Here is a 14473-nt window from a genome sequence, read left to right on the forward strand (position 1 = left end):
TTCTTCTTCCTTTCAGCTTATTTTCACGAAGAAAAAAATCTCCCAGAGTGGTTTTCCCATCCCGAAATAAATTTCAGTCTTCACCCGAGGCTCCGCTCTCCGTGTCCCTATAGCCAGAACACAATCCTGACCACGACCCCAACCCATGGGACCACCGGGGACAGGTTGTGGAAGAGGAGCTCAGCACCCCCCGGGCACCCCCAGCCCCACGCGTGGCCCCGCGGCCTCCCACGGGCAAACCCCAACCACCCCCGGGGCTTTTCGGGGGGCTCCCGGGGAGCCCCAACCCCAACCCCAGGAGGGCCACGAGCTGGAAGCAGAGCGGGGAGGCCCGGGGGGAGCCCTCCCCCGTCCTGCCCCCGCGGCTCCGCCCGGCCCGGCCTTCCCTTCCCTCCCCTCCCCGCCCCGCTACGGGCGGAGCGTGCGGGGCCGGCGGCGGTGCTGGAGGCGGCTTGGGACGGCGGGGCCGGGGTTGGGGTTGGGGTTGGGATTGGGATTGGGGCCGGGTCGCTCTGCTGGAGCCAGCGGAACCGGCTGCGGCTGCTGGCAGCGCGGTGGGGAGGCGGCATGACGCTCAAATCCAGCAGCGGAGGCGGCAGCAGCGGCAGCAGCAGCAGCATGAGGACGGCGCTCTCCGACCTCTACCTGGAGCACCTGCTGCAGAACAGGGCCAAGCCCGAGGTGAGCCCCTGCCCTGCTCCCTGCCCTGCTCCCTGCCCTGCTCCCTGCCCTGCTCCCTGCCCTGCTCCCGGCTCTGCTCCCTGCCCGGTTTGGGGCAGCCCGGGGGGGAGGTCTCCCGGCAGAGCTGCTCGGCTCTGAGAACCCCCCCCCCGAGCCCTGGCTCGAGTATGGGGTCGGGGCTTGCTTGCAGGGAGGAGATTTCCCCCCGGTGCTGCCCTTGGCCCGTCCCGGCGCATGGACGCTGGAGCATCCCCCAAAGAGGCTCCCCCGGTCTGGCCCATGCTGGTGGTTTGTGTTTTTTATGGCTCAACCCCAGCAGGGTGCTTCCAAAAAATAAAAAAATAGCGTTTGGATCGGGCAGCTGCTGCGAGGAGCTCTCCCATCCCTCTGCTTGCCTGGCCGCCTGCGGAGCGGGGATAAATCACCAAAGGCAGCGCGGCGTGGAGGATGCAGGAGCTGGCCCTGCTGTCACGGAGGCTTGGTGTCAGCAGGGATGAGGAGGGAGATGGCAAACTGGGCTGTGCGTGGGGCCTTTTGGGAGGTGCTCGGTAGGGCTAGCACCCAGCTGGTTTGTGTGTCCTGAGCTTGCCCATCGGCTGTGTGCTCATCCCTGCAGCATGAGCAGGCATGGACAGCGCTGCCCATGCCCACGGTGGCTCTGCAAAGTGGCAGGGACATCGCAGCAGCTCTCGGGAGAGGTTCAGGGTCCTGCTTCCCAGCCCAAATCAGACAGAGCAGCAGAGGTTCCTCTTCTCGCTGCCCCCAGCAGAACCTCGTGCTGGGAAGCACCGCACTGTGCTCCTCCCGTGGCGGCAGGGCATGCAAAACCTCACAAGTGGAAGCAGAGTCATTGCTAGAAAACAAGCAGAAGTGAGGCAGGCCTCTGCCCTCTCCCCTTTGGCCCCACTACGTGTCTTTCTAGCCCTTTATCTCCTCGCTGGCAAATACAGGTTTGCCAAGGAGGTATGGGCATTACTGCCAGCAGTGCTCCTGGCTTGCAGGGTGACCTTGGGCATGCCACCTTATCGGCCGTGACTCAGTTTCCCGGCTGTAAAATGGGCAAATCTGAGCCCTGGGAGGCCGGTGGTGAAGAGAAGGGCACTTTTTTGAGCTGGGGTGTGGAGGGGGCGGCGTGCTGTCCCCCGGGGAGTGTCTCGTGGCACCAAACCAGTGCCAGCTCCAGCGCAGGCCAAGGCTGCGGTCCCCAGTTCTGAAATGGCCACGGGTGAAACTACTAGTTGAGAGCAGAGCAAAACAACTGGGTTTGACCAAAATGACGTGGATGGGGTTGGTTTCAGCTCTTTAATCTTAAACCTATTTTGTGCTGTTCCAGTCTGTAGCGGCTGCAGGGAAAAAGCCGTTTTGAAGGTGGTGAATGGAGCAGCCGGGCCACCTCACAGGATCTGTTCCATCAGTGTCACAGTGTTACTGGCTGTCTCTTGGAGGTGACAGGCTTTGCAAACACATCTGGAAGGCTGCATCAGCCTTTCCTTGAGGGAAAACGGTGCCTCAGCAAAACCAACTGGGCTCCCTAGGAAACCTAAACCTATTCAGTCTCAGCTCCCAGTGAGCTGGAGTCAGCGCGAGGGCACACAGAGGTGGCGGCATGCACTGGCCCCACAGCCACTTGTGTCCCTTGTCCCTTCTGCTTCTCTGTTCCCCTTCCTCCTGTGACCTGGTGGCACGGCTGTGCCTATTTCTGGTTTCAGCAGTGTAATCCTGTTTGGTTTCAATCTTTTTTTCTTTTTTTAAACTTGGATCATATTGCTGAGGCCTTGGGTGAGATTGCTCATGTGATTGTAGACCTGAGCAGGGAGTAGCCTCGGGCAGGAGGCAGGATGAATTACTTCTAAATGGCCACATGACCACTGCTACCCAGCCTGCATGGCCTGAAAGCAACAGCCACGCTCTTTTTCTTTACATTTTTTTGTTAGTTTGCTTTTGTTTTTATATGTTGATCTTTTTTAAGCTGTACTGAGACCCCAGTGCACACATCTGCTGCACGGCGGTGATGCTCCAGGGTGAGAGGAGAGGCTGCTGGGCCAGGACATCTTTGCACCAAGCAGGAGAGCAGATGGCCCTGCAGAAAGGTGCGGGCAGCACCTGGACATGCAGGACATGGGCTGGGGAGGGCTGCAGGCAGGGCGATGCCCAGGCTTGCTGTGGGGACAATGGGGCAGGACGCGTGGAGGGCTCTGAAGCCATGCCGGGTGTGCCAGCTGGCATGGCCTCATCCTTGCTCATTCCCTGGCACCGAAATATGCTGGCAGGGAAGGAGCTGGCTGTGCCTCCAGTTGGGATGCTCTTCCCCACCCCATGGCAAGAGCGTGTTTCAGGGCTTCCTCTGCTCTGTGCTCACGGGATGGGGTTGAGCCACCCCGGGATAAGGATGCTCCCATGCCAGCCTCCCCATATATGCCCACAGGAATTATGACCAGACGAGGGGCGATGGCTGCTGGAGGGAGCTGGGTTTTGCTGCTCTCCACGGCTGGTGGAGTGTCTCCTGCTGTGCCGGGAGGGCAATCCCAGGGGATCCTGGCGCTGGGCTTCCTCTGCCCTCCTGCCTCCATCTGAGCTGCTGTGCTTTGGGGGCCCGCTTGGCAAAGCCAGCAGCACCCGACCTTTCTCCACGTGCTCACCACGTGCTCTTCCAAGGCCACCCGATATCGAAGTCCCTTGGTGAGGACAGCAAGGAGAGCCCAGGAACCAAACCACCGGGCGTGCCCTTTGCACCAGGGTGCCGCTTCCCCAAGTGCTGCTTCAGCCACCTGGAAACGAGCTGCCCAGTTAATGTTTGATTTCCCCGGTGCCGTGCAGCCCAGCGCAGCAGCAGGAGCCACCCTGGTGGGCGATGCTGACCGTGGGGCAGGGTGCCAGGCCCTGGGGTCCTCCAGTGCTGTGTGGTTCAGCTCCAAACCTCCTCGCCCTGGCTGCAGAGGCGGCTGAGCCCTGGGGCTGTGTGGAGCTGTCTGTGGCCACAGGGCTGGCTGCTGGCAGCGTGCAGGCACAGATGTTTCCTGCGGAGCCATGTGTACGTAGCAGGAGCTGTCCCCCTGCCAGCACCGCTGCAGAGCCTCCAGAGGTCACCAAGCTGGCTGGGAGCGTGACGGCTGCTGGGAGGGTTCAGGGAAGGCGATGAGGCCAGACAGCTCGCGTGCACCGAGCGGGAGCTGTGCGTCTCCTGCATCCAGTGCCCTGCTGCGCAGCACTGGAGCTGGCATGTGCCCTCCCCAGCTCCCCATCACGAGCTTGGCATTTCCCATCCCCAAGCACCGACCGCTCGGTGCAGTCACCTGGGGGCTGCCGGGGTCCCCAGAGGACCCTGCTGGGTTCAGAGCGGCCGTCGAGTGACTGGAGCCCTCCTGAGGCACTGCAGCGAGTGTGCGGTGACGAGGCTCGCTCTCCAGGAGTCACCAGGGTGACACTGGTGCTGTGTCAGCGTCGAGGCCTGGGTGTTTTCTCCAGCTCTCAGCAAAAAGCAAAGGTCAGGGCCAGGAGGCTCAGCTGGCTGGGGTGGTGGGGACGGGAACTCCCAGCCCTGGAGCAGACTGTGCCGTGTCCTGGGTCACCGGGCTTTGCTGAGCCTGGGGGTTTGGAGCCGGGGATTGCGTGGTGTAATGCTTTCCCGAGGCATGAATGAGATAAACGTGATCTGTGCTGACTCAGGTCACCTCACAGGCACTTTGGCCTCAGGCAGGGCTGGAGAAGTTCATTCTCTTCTTCCTCTTCTTCCTCCCATCCACTCGCTCAGCAGGGCCTGGATGGCCGGTGGGGAGCCGAGGGCACGGCCAGCACTGCGGGGCCAGTCCTGGGGGGCAGCAGCTCACTTTGCAGTGTCCCTGCTGCATGGCAGAGCATGTCTGGAGGTCCCTGTCTGGGACCCCTGCCCCAGCGCCCACTGCAGACAAGAACAGATTCCCCAGGGCTGAAATCCCCTATGAAATCTATGAAATCCTCTTCCCTGTGCCGACGGCCCCAGCTGGGCTGGAGCTGGGTGCCGGAGGGGAGCAGGGAGCTTCTGGCTGGCTCGGGAGCACTTTGCCTTCGGTGCCTGGATGGGGAATGTGGCCCTGCAGCGTGTTGGTTGCCCGTTGACCCAGATGAGGAAAGGCTGAGCTTGTGAACTGAGCAAGGGCAGAGCCTGGCCCCAGTTCTGCCCTTGTTCCTCAGGGGTGAGGCCCAAACCGCTCTGTGAAGCTGCCCTGGGCTTTTGTGGGCTTTGGGCCACGCGCTGCTGCGACACATCCGTAGTGTGTGGGACCTGCTGCTGCAGAAGACAACCAGCTGTGGACTCCTGGCTTCTGTACCTGTAACTTTTCCAAAGTTTTCTCGCCTCCCGTGTCTCCCAAGCTGGAAAACTGCTGATCTTGATCTTCAAGGGGGAAGCTGTTTTGCTGTCTTTCTTCCCTTGCTCTTACTGTCCTCTCCTCCAGCTCATGGGTCTCACCTCCCCCCCTGCGCCCAGGAACGTGACCACGGGAGTAGCTCAGCCCCACGCAGGGGGAGCCCCTAAACCCCGGTCTGTGTTTTGCCCCGACAGGCCGTCACCCAGGCCCCGAATGCCATGACCGAGGACATTTACACCAACGGCTCGGCCACTCTGGGCAGTCCCTCCCACAGCAATGGCCGCGAGGTGCGGAAGATACGCCTGGTGCAGTTCGAGAAGGTGACAGAGGAGCCCATGGTGAGGACCCCAAAACCCGGTGGCACCGAGCGGGGTGGAGGGGCAGGCAGAGCTGTGCTGATGGGCTGAATGTGGGGGAAGCTCAGCCACAAGAAGAGGGTGCTGGATGCTGCCTCCTGCCCGGGACCTGCGGGCGATGCCCGTGCCAAGAGGAGCCGATGTTGCTGGGAGCGCGGGGGCTCTCCCCTCCGGCGAGCAGTCACGGATTTTCCTGTCTTCCAGGGAATCACGCTGAAGCTGAACGACAAGCAGAGCTGCATGGTGGCCAGGATCTTCCACGGGGGCATGATTCACAGACAAGGTAACAGCAAGGGACAGCCGAGGCCCTCCTAGAGGCCATGCACCAGGGGCACGACCGCAGCTGGCTTCTTTCCGTGCAGAGATGAGGCAGCCCCACCGTGGCATGGATATCCGTGTCCTTTCCTCCACCAGGAGCATGTCAGGAGCTCAGGACTCGCCCATCTCTCTGCAGGGTTGTTGTTAATGCGCTGGAGGGTTTAGGGAGAAATGCAGGGATGGGGGAAGGGCTCTCACAAACTGGAACCCGAGAGCCATCCGTCTGCCTCCCGTGACGGGGTGACCGTAACTAGAGATGGATCGTACCCCAGAGGCTGGGGGGGAAGCTCTTCCCATTCCTGAAGTGCACAGGCAGGACAGGCGTGCTGTGGATTGGCTCTGCAAACCAAAATTAAGTGCCAAAAGAAATTAATAGGTGCCATTTTGTGGGTTTGGGTCTTGCCAAGGGGGTGTGGAAATGAGATGTTCTGTGCTTAGATGAGGCCCCTTTTCCAGCCTGGGGTCGAAGTGGGAAGTCTGAGCTTGCCCCTGCCAAGATAATACAGAAGCAATTCCAATAATGCTGCCGGAGCCTGATTTATAGCAGTATATCTGAGGCTATAATCTGGCTGGATGTATAAATTTAAAACACATAAAGTCGAGAAAGCTGGTGTTCAAGGGCTTTGTAAAGAGGCTGTCATTTGGCTCCAAGTGAGGTACTTGGGGCTGGGTTTAAATAACTCTGGAACGGTTGCTTTGACCAGTCTAAAGCAGGGAAAGACACAAAGTAGAAAGTAACCTGATAACCTTCAGCGTGAACAAAGTGTGTGTGTTGGGCAGAGGAGGTGGAATTCATTCCCCTTGTGCCTCGGGATTAGGTGAGGGGTGGCTCCACGAGCACTGCTCAGGCAAACACCACCATGGTACCGGGGCTCAGAGGCTGCTGGAGCTGCCTAGCTGGGGTTTGGTGGGTGCCTTTTGTCTGCTCCTGCATTTTCATGTTTCTCCCGTTGCTGGCAGGCTCCCTGCACGTGGGTGATGAGATCATAGAAATCAATGGGCAGAGCGTGAGCAACCACTCGGTTGACCAGCTGCAGAAGATGCTGGTAGGTATCTGTGTGTGGCGGGGCTGTTCCCCAGCACTGAGCCCTTTGCCTACGGATGTGCTGCTTGGGGAGCTTGTCTTTGTCTCTTGAGAAGGGGCCAGCACGGAGGGAACAGACGGAGGGAAGCATTTCCTTTATGCTGGCCAAACGGGACGCTCCTCCCAAGCTCCTCCCGGGGACAGCTGGGCTGGAGATGGAGCAGATCTCCGTGCTCATTCTGGTGATGCTGGGCAGTGCCCACAGCCAGCTCCTTGTGCGGGTGTCGGTGTCCCCCTTGGGTGTGGAACAAGCGTGGCAAGGCTATGCTGCTACAGCTCCTAGCCCATCCCCAGCAGAGCCATTTCTGCCTGGGCTCTGGCCTCCCCAAATCACAGCAGAGCTGGGAGCACACAGGAGCCTTTCTTCTGTGGGTCCTCGCTCCCTGCGCAGGTTGCTGCTGCCGGGCTGCCTCCAGGCCCACCTACTCCAACTTTTCTTTCTCCCCTTCCTTTGTTCACTAGAAAGAAACCAAGGGCATGGTCTCAATAAAAGTCATTCCCAACCAGCAAAACCGCCTCCCTGCTCTCCAGGTAAGTGCGGGCTGTGTCGTGACACGGCTCTGGGGCTGGGTGGGACCAGAGCAAACCACCAGGGACCAACACTGGGGAGAGGCCTGGGGCAGGGTAGGGGTCAGGAGGAGCTGCTGGAGGGCGAAGGGACCTGCCCTGTGCTTCCATCACCGCAGATGAGTTAACCTGATGCGTATGCAGGAACACGGGCCTGGGTTTCCCCAGCCACACACCTACTTGTGCGCAGTCTTTAGCGATGCGAAAGCAGCAGTGTGCGTGCACCAGGAAGCCCGAGAGCTTCCTGCCCACCTCCAGGCCTTGCCGTTACACAGCCTTGCAGCCACGTCCCCGTTACAGCTCACAGCAGCACCTCCAGGTGCAGCACGGGGCGCTCGGCCGTGCCGGGCCGTTACTGCTGCCTGCTGCATCAGCTCCAGCACTGCTGAGCAGCTCTGCCCCTGAGCGAGGGGGAGGAAGGAAGCAGTGGGGGAGAGGAAGGCAGCTCCTGCTGCTGCTGCCGGGCAGGGGGTGACATGCTCTGGAGGGTGCATGCTGGCGCTCAGCATGGGCACTTGGCTGGCTTTGCCTTTGGAGTCCTGCTTTGGCCGAAATGCTCGGGGTAATGTGGATGGCTGGTCCTCTGGGAGGATGTCTGAGCGTGGTGGCTGGCACATTGAGCTGCTCCCGGGGCTGGAGCTGACCCCAGCACAGCCCCTGCGCTGTGGACAGGCAGGAGTGGGAGAGGGGCTTGGGAGAGGTGGGGGCAGGATCTCCCTCAGAGGAGATGAAGTCTCTGAGTATGGGGGTGAGTGAAAATCACCCCATTTCTCTCTCAGCCCTTGCGGCCGTCATTCCAGCTCTACCAGCCTTGCATGTGCTTGTTTATTAAGTGCTGGCCCTGTCTCCCCGTTCCTGCTGTCCTGGGCCCACCCTGGCCTGACCGAGCCAGCTCCAATCGGCCAGGCCAGCTCGGCGCTGGGGAGAAGTTACCTCTGAGAAAAAGGACAAACCACCGGAGGCTGGCTCTGGGCTCAGGGAAGGACACGGGGACAAACTCCTTCCCAGCAGCAGCAGTTGCCCTCCCCTCAATGCGTCCAGGCTCCCAGGACCAACAGCTCCCGAGGTGCCCAGCTCTGTGCTGCCTGCAGCCCCCTGCTGAGAGCAGAGTAACTCCTGGTTTCGTTTCACCTCCTCTGTCCCCTCGATCCCCTTCAGCTCACGGCGTGACGGTGCAGATCCCAGCACCGCGATGCCCTGGGCAAAAGCAGCACCCAGCCTGGGCTGGTCCCGCAGCCTGGCAGCCGGCCACCACGAGGCCAGCCGAGGGCTTCTCGTGGCAGTTCTGCTTGGGAGGATCCTAATGAGAAACACTGAGCGCTCAGGTCTCTCAGGGTCACCTCCAACCCCGACATAAACTGCAGGTTTTTGACCTTAAATACTGAGGCTCCTTCTGCTGGAGCCTGCTCGGAGCCTGAGCTTGCAGCCCTAGGAAGGGGCTGGCAAATAATCTGCACCAGGAGCCGGCCATTTGATGTCTTTTGGTAATGCCTGGAGCTGTCTGGGGGTGACGCTGAGTCGGTGGGGTCTTCCCAAAATTTGAGGGACCTGGCTTGGAGAAGAGGGCTCCAGGCAGTGCCCACTGTGTGTCCCCTGCGTGCTTGTGTCGGTGCCCACCTTCCTGGCACCGCAGGGTGCTTTCAAAGCAAGTGTTGGGCCTGAGCAGGTGGCAGGATCCTGGAAGGCTGTTCCATGTTTGTCGTCTTCCTTCCCAAGAGGTCTCATGGCACAGCCCGATCTGTGCTCTGCTTTCCTGGCACCAAGGGACCCGTGGTTGTGTCCCGCTGGCCCCATGCTTCTGGCAGGTCACAGCAGCGCTGCTGGAGGACGTGCTGTGGGGAAATTGTTTTGATGGGGAATAAGGACAGCACGGTCTGCCCGGCTTGGGCACGCAGTCCTTCAGCAGCTGCACAGCTGCTGCCAGGCGATGCAGCGTGGGGCTGGGAGCTGGATATGGCCAAGCTCAGCCACCCTGCACAGCCGTGCCAACTGCAGCTCTTTCTCTCTTCCAGATGTTCATGAGGGCGCAGTTTGACTATGACCCCAAAAAAGACAGCCTGATCCCCTGCAAGGAAGCGGGGCTGAAGTTCCAGACTGGTGACGTGATTCAGATCATCAACAAGGACGACAGCAACTGGTGGCAGGGCCGCGTGGAGGGCTCCGGCACCGAGGCGGCGGGGCTCATCCCTTCCCCAGAGCTCCAGGAGTGGTAGGTCCCTGGTCAGGGAACCCCAGTCTGGGGATGGACGTGGTTGTGGGACTGGGAGCCCCATCCCCAGCTCACGGCTGGGGCACGGAGCTCTGCTGTGCTGGCAGGAATAGGGTGAGACCCTAGGGTGGGTGCCCCTGTGTGTCTGAGGGACGATCCCAGTGCTCCCCAGGGCCTCGGGGTGGCAGCCGGGCCTCACTGGTGTCCTCCTCTCTCGGCAGGCGTGTGGCAAGCACCACCCAGTCCAGTCAGAGCGAAGCCCCGAGCTGCAGCCCCTTCGGGAAGAAAAAGAAGTGCAAAGACAAATACCTGGCCAAGCACAGCTCAAGTAAGTGTGAGCCCCAAGCTCTGCAGGCTGTCAAACATGGGGCAGGCGCTGGCCTTGCTGCTGCTCAGCCCTCGGGAAGCAGTCACAGCAAAAAAGGACCACAAAACCCCAGGTCAGTGTCCTGTTGGGACACGGAGCGTGCCTGTCAGCTGCTTGTGTAAACCCCGAGCTAACCCGTGCTCGGCCTGCCCTGGGCCAGCAGCGGGCTGAGGACGTGCTGGCTGCTGGCCCGACCTGTAGCTCCGAGCAACAACAAACAGGGCCATAAATCAGCAAGATAAATAAAGCTCCCCGAGCAACAAGCTCTCTGCAGCTTCCCGCTGCCTCCTCACCCGGCTGCTGGGTCCTACTGTTCTGGGCAGAAATGCCCCATCTCCATCGCTCCCCTCGCTTTGCCAGAGGATCTGGCTGTACTCCCACACGCACAGCCCGGCTGTGGTAGCCAGGCTGGTGCTAATGACTGTCTTGTTTCTCTTCCGCTCCAGTTTTTGACCAGCTGGATGTGGTTTCCTACGAGGAGGTGGTGAGGCTGCCCGCCTTCAAGAGGAAGACCCTGGTGCTCATCGGTAGGCCCTGCCCCAGGCGTCCTCAGCGCGGGGGCTGCACGTGCTGGGGGCTGTGGGGCTGAACATGGGCTGGGGCAGGGCTGCCCTTCAAAGCTTGTGAGCTTTGGGGGGTATTTACTATGCCTGCAGCAGTCCCCAAGCAGGCTGACATCTGTATGTAGGCTGCCACCTGCACTGCAGGGCTGGGGTGGAGTGGGTTCGGGAGAGTTTCTGGCTCTTAAACATCGTCCTGGTTGCTGGAGGCAAGAGCACCTGATGCAGGGAGAGCCTCCTCCAGGCTGGAGAACACCACAGACCTGCTCAGAAAGCAGGTGCTGGGAGTGCTGGCACTGTCCCTCAGACGTGGAGCTGCAGAGGGGCCCTGGCTCCTCCTGAGCCCGGTTCCAGCGTCCATCCCTCCTTCCCTGCAGGAGCCAGCGGAGTGGGCCGTAGCCACATCAAGAACGCTCTGCTCAGCAACAACCCCGAGAAGTTCATGTACCCAGCTCCACGTAAGTAACTCCACAGGGCAAAGGGAGCACAGCCCTGCCCTGGCACCCCCTGTGGCACGTTCCTCACCTCCTCCTCAGGGCAGGGGGGCCTGGACCTTCTGACCTTCATGGGAGGTACACAGGTCTTCTGTGCTCTTCCTTGTCCTAGCCCCATGCTCAGAAAGGGACCAGAAACCCCCCAGGTCAGTTCCCCAGCCCTTCTGGGGTCAGCACGTGCCAGCATTGCCCTCTCTCCCCAGACACCACGCGCCCCCCGAAGAAGAACGAGGTGGACGGGAAGGATTACTACTTCGTCTCCACCGAGGAGATGACCCGGGACATCTCAGCCAACGAGTTCCTGGAGTTTGGAAGCTACCAGGGAAATATGTTCGGCACCAAGTTTGAAACAGTGCACAAGATCCACCAGCAGGACAAAGTCGCTATCTTGGACATTGAGCCCCAGGTAGGGAGCAGGACGGGGATTGCCGTGCATTGAAATACTCTCATGCTGGGTGTGACCAGCTCAGCCTTCCCCAAGCCCAGGAGCATTGGGGTGGCATTTCCATGCCCGAGATGTGGGTACTGCATGTCCCTGGCTGGGACAGGGACCCTGTCCCCTGTCAGACACCAGCCGTGGGGGTGCTGCTTCACGAAGTGACGTCCAACAGCCAGCCCAGCAGCAGGGTGCACCACAGGGATGGGGATGGATGCTCACAGCTGCATCACAGGCACCACAGCATCCCCCTAACCACGTGCTGCTCTCTCCACAGACCCTGAAGATCGTCCGCACGGCAGAGCTCTCCCCGTTCATAGTCTTCATCGCCCCGACAGACAAGGCAGAGGAGGTGAGTGACGTTGGCAGTTGCAGAGTTTCCTCTAATTTGGGCAGGGGGTGGTGAGGAGCCCATGGCACCTGGGGGCAGAAACCTTGTGGCAGCCCAGGGCTCTCCCTCCTGCTCCGTAAGGAGGATCATCATCTTTCTTGTGGTGCAGGGAAGCTTCATTAACCCAGAGCTAAGGAATAGGATTGGGGGATTCCTGCAGCCTTAGGCTGACTGCCACGTACAGACCCCAGCCCACATCAGCCCCGCAGCACCACGAGCCACCAGCACGTAGCTGGGTGCACAGCCCAGCACCAGCTCCAGCTGTAGCAGTGCTGCAGAGCAGGAACACTTCTCCTGCCATCAGCTATGCAAATTGGACAGGCGAACAGCAGCGTTCCATTCTTCGGCTCATTGTGCTCATCCCTCCAAAATTAGGACCAAGCAGCACTGATGCTGCTGCACCAGCCCAGACCATTAGCTGGGGGTTGTACAGTGTGCAGCAGGCTGCAGGGGGAGATTTCTGTAACATCACACAGGCGTTAACCTGCAGTGTTACACGGCCAGCCTGCACGCTGGGGGCAGCCCGTTCCCCCCAGCCCATGCCCCGTGGCTGCGCTGGCTCCAGGCAGAGGCACTAATCCCTGCCGCAGTGGGCAGGGCCAGCCCTGCTGCTGCACGCACTGCTCTGCTCTATATATAGCCAGCTGCCGCAGCTCAGGTAGCTGCTTCCTCCAGGAGTAAGAGCCAAAATGTCACCTAGCAGGGCTCGTGTGACCCAGGCAAACTGCTCAGTGTGTCCTAATAACTGCTGGGCAGCCCCCCTCTGTGCAGAGGCAGAGGGATGCATGCGTTTCAGGCTCCAGCTCAATTTTTCATAGCATGGGCTGCGCTGGGGAAAGGTGCTCGGTGTCCAGTTAGAGGCTGCAGGGAGACAGCAGTGGGATGGGGAGGCTGGTGGGGCTGTCAGCCCGTGCTGCTTACAGGCCAGTGGGGAGGGATCGTCTTGCAGAGCTCCTGCTTTTAAATCAGCCCCAGGCCTCAAGCTGGGGAGCTGTAGCAATGAGCAGCCCGCTGCTAGGTGAACCTCCTCCTCCTGGGGAGCTGCCACAAGGCACTTTAAAGACAAATACAGGGCTAAGCAGAGCTGACCTCACTCTAGCAGGTAACCTGATGCTCCCAGCATTGCATAAAAGCACAATTAAAATCCACTGATGCTCCCGTGGGGCTGCACAACAGCTCTCCTGGCCTGTTCGCTGCTCTGTGCTCAGGTTGGGAACAGCCGGAGTTGTTTTGGGGATGGGACAGAGCTTTCCTGTTGAGCTGGGCTGGGAATCCCCCTCCTGAGCGTGCTCTCCTGTTCCTTGCAGTCGGAGGCGTTGCAGCAACTCCGTAAGGATTCCGAGAGCATCCGGAGCCGCTACGCACACTACTTTGACCTCTCCATAGTCAACAACGGAGTGGAGGAAAGCCTCAAGCTGCTGGAGGAAGCCTTTGAGCAGGCCTGCAGCTCTCCACAGTGGGTGCCCGTCTCCTGGGTGTACTGAGAGGGCTTCCAGCCCCCGCCGCTTCCCATCAACCCATCCTGCAGCAGAGAAACCTCCTGAGCTTCCCCTGATCGCCGCCCGGCCCAGCACAAGTCCCTTCCTCTGCTGCCCCACGGACCCGGTCTCATTTGGTCGACACACACAGGGTCTCTAGAGCACCACTGCCAGGGAATGCAGGCCAGAGGCTGCCCGAAGGAACAGCCGCCTCCCGCTGCACTCAAATGGGGCTGCAGCAGAGCCCACGGCATCCCCACAGCTCAGAGCACAGCCCCCCCGCCTCACCTGGCGAGGGAAAGCACAATCCTGCAGCACCCAGCCCGTCTTGTTCTCTGCGTCAGCCCCGAGGGACGTGGCACAGCAGGGGCCGTCCAGGCAGGTGTCCCTGCACCTGCACCAAACACCTTGAAAGCCTGGATGGTGACCTCGAGCCCCTGACAAGCCCACAGCTTGGGAGGCTTCTCAGACCACAGCAGGGCTCCTAAGTCCAAGGGTTTTCCCTCACAAGCCAGTAAAGCCAGAAAAAGGCAAGTGTGGATTTGACACGGAACGTGCCATCCCCAGGCAGGTCTCGCGCCTGCATTCTGAGGTTTGTGTTTTCTGTTTCACCCTGTGCAACTGTAGTTGTAAAAACTCCCTGCATTTAAATCCTCACTGTGCAGCTTGGATTGTTACTGGCTGGCCAGAAAAACTCAGCAGCAGTTGAGCAAGTCCTACGGACCAAAGCCCAGAGGGGCAGTTCAATGGGTGAAGTAGATCCAGCCACAAGTATCCATTGCATGCAGTAGAAACAGTCTCTAAAGAGATCATCCAGGCATGTTTTCCAGTCCCCGGGTGCCTCGCACACCGTATGCTAACCTAAAAGGCACCCCCACAACAGGGTTTGTTCCTCCTGAAGGTGGAATGCATCGATACACCAGCCCCACCATGCCCAGGAAGCATCGTGGTGGCTCCTGGGCAGACCACAGCCATCACCTCCATACAAGAATATCGTGTGTGTTCAGCAGTCAGCTAGGGGAAGGGGGCTAACAAGTCTTGTGCAATCTTTTTTTTTTGTTTTGTTTTAAGGATGCCAAAAATAAGATCTGTTGATGTGCAATAGGGACCTTTGTTCTGATCCACTGCAGGGAAACAATGAGCAGCAATAAACGTGTGCTGAAACATCGCCGTGGCTGGTGTTTTA

The 14473-nt window shown here is 60.0% G+C and overlaps 1 protein-coding gene across 1 annotated transcript; it reads left to right on the forward strand.

The window, feature by feature from the left end:
• Positions 1-483: 483 nt before the first annotated feature.
• Positions 484-14455, forward strand: MPP1 (MAGUK p55 scaffold protein 1). Its single transcript, XM_082771200.1, has 12 exons — positions 484-681; positions 5222-5365; positions 5588-5666; positions 6662-6747; positions 7248-7316; positions 9365-9561; positions 9783-9889; positions 10375-10455; positions 10866-10946; positions 11186-11388; positions 11696-11770; positions 13117-14455. Exons 1-12 carry the CDS (start codon positions 568-570, stop codon positions 13291-13293), a joined length of 1413 nt encoding a protein of 470 aa, XP_082627326.1. The 5' UTR covers positions 484-567; the 3' UTR covers positions 13294-14455.
• Positions 14456-14473: the final 18 nt, after the last annotated feature.

The sequence above is a fragment of the Aythya marila genome, assembly GCF_965140915.1.
Source record: "Aythya marila genome assembly, chromosome: 13".
Taxonomy (NCBI): Eukaryota; Metazoa; Chordata; class Aves; order Anseriformes; family Anatidae; genus Aythya; species Aythya marila.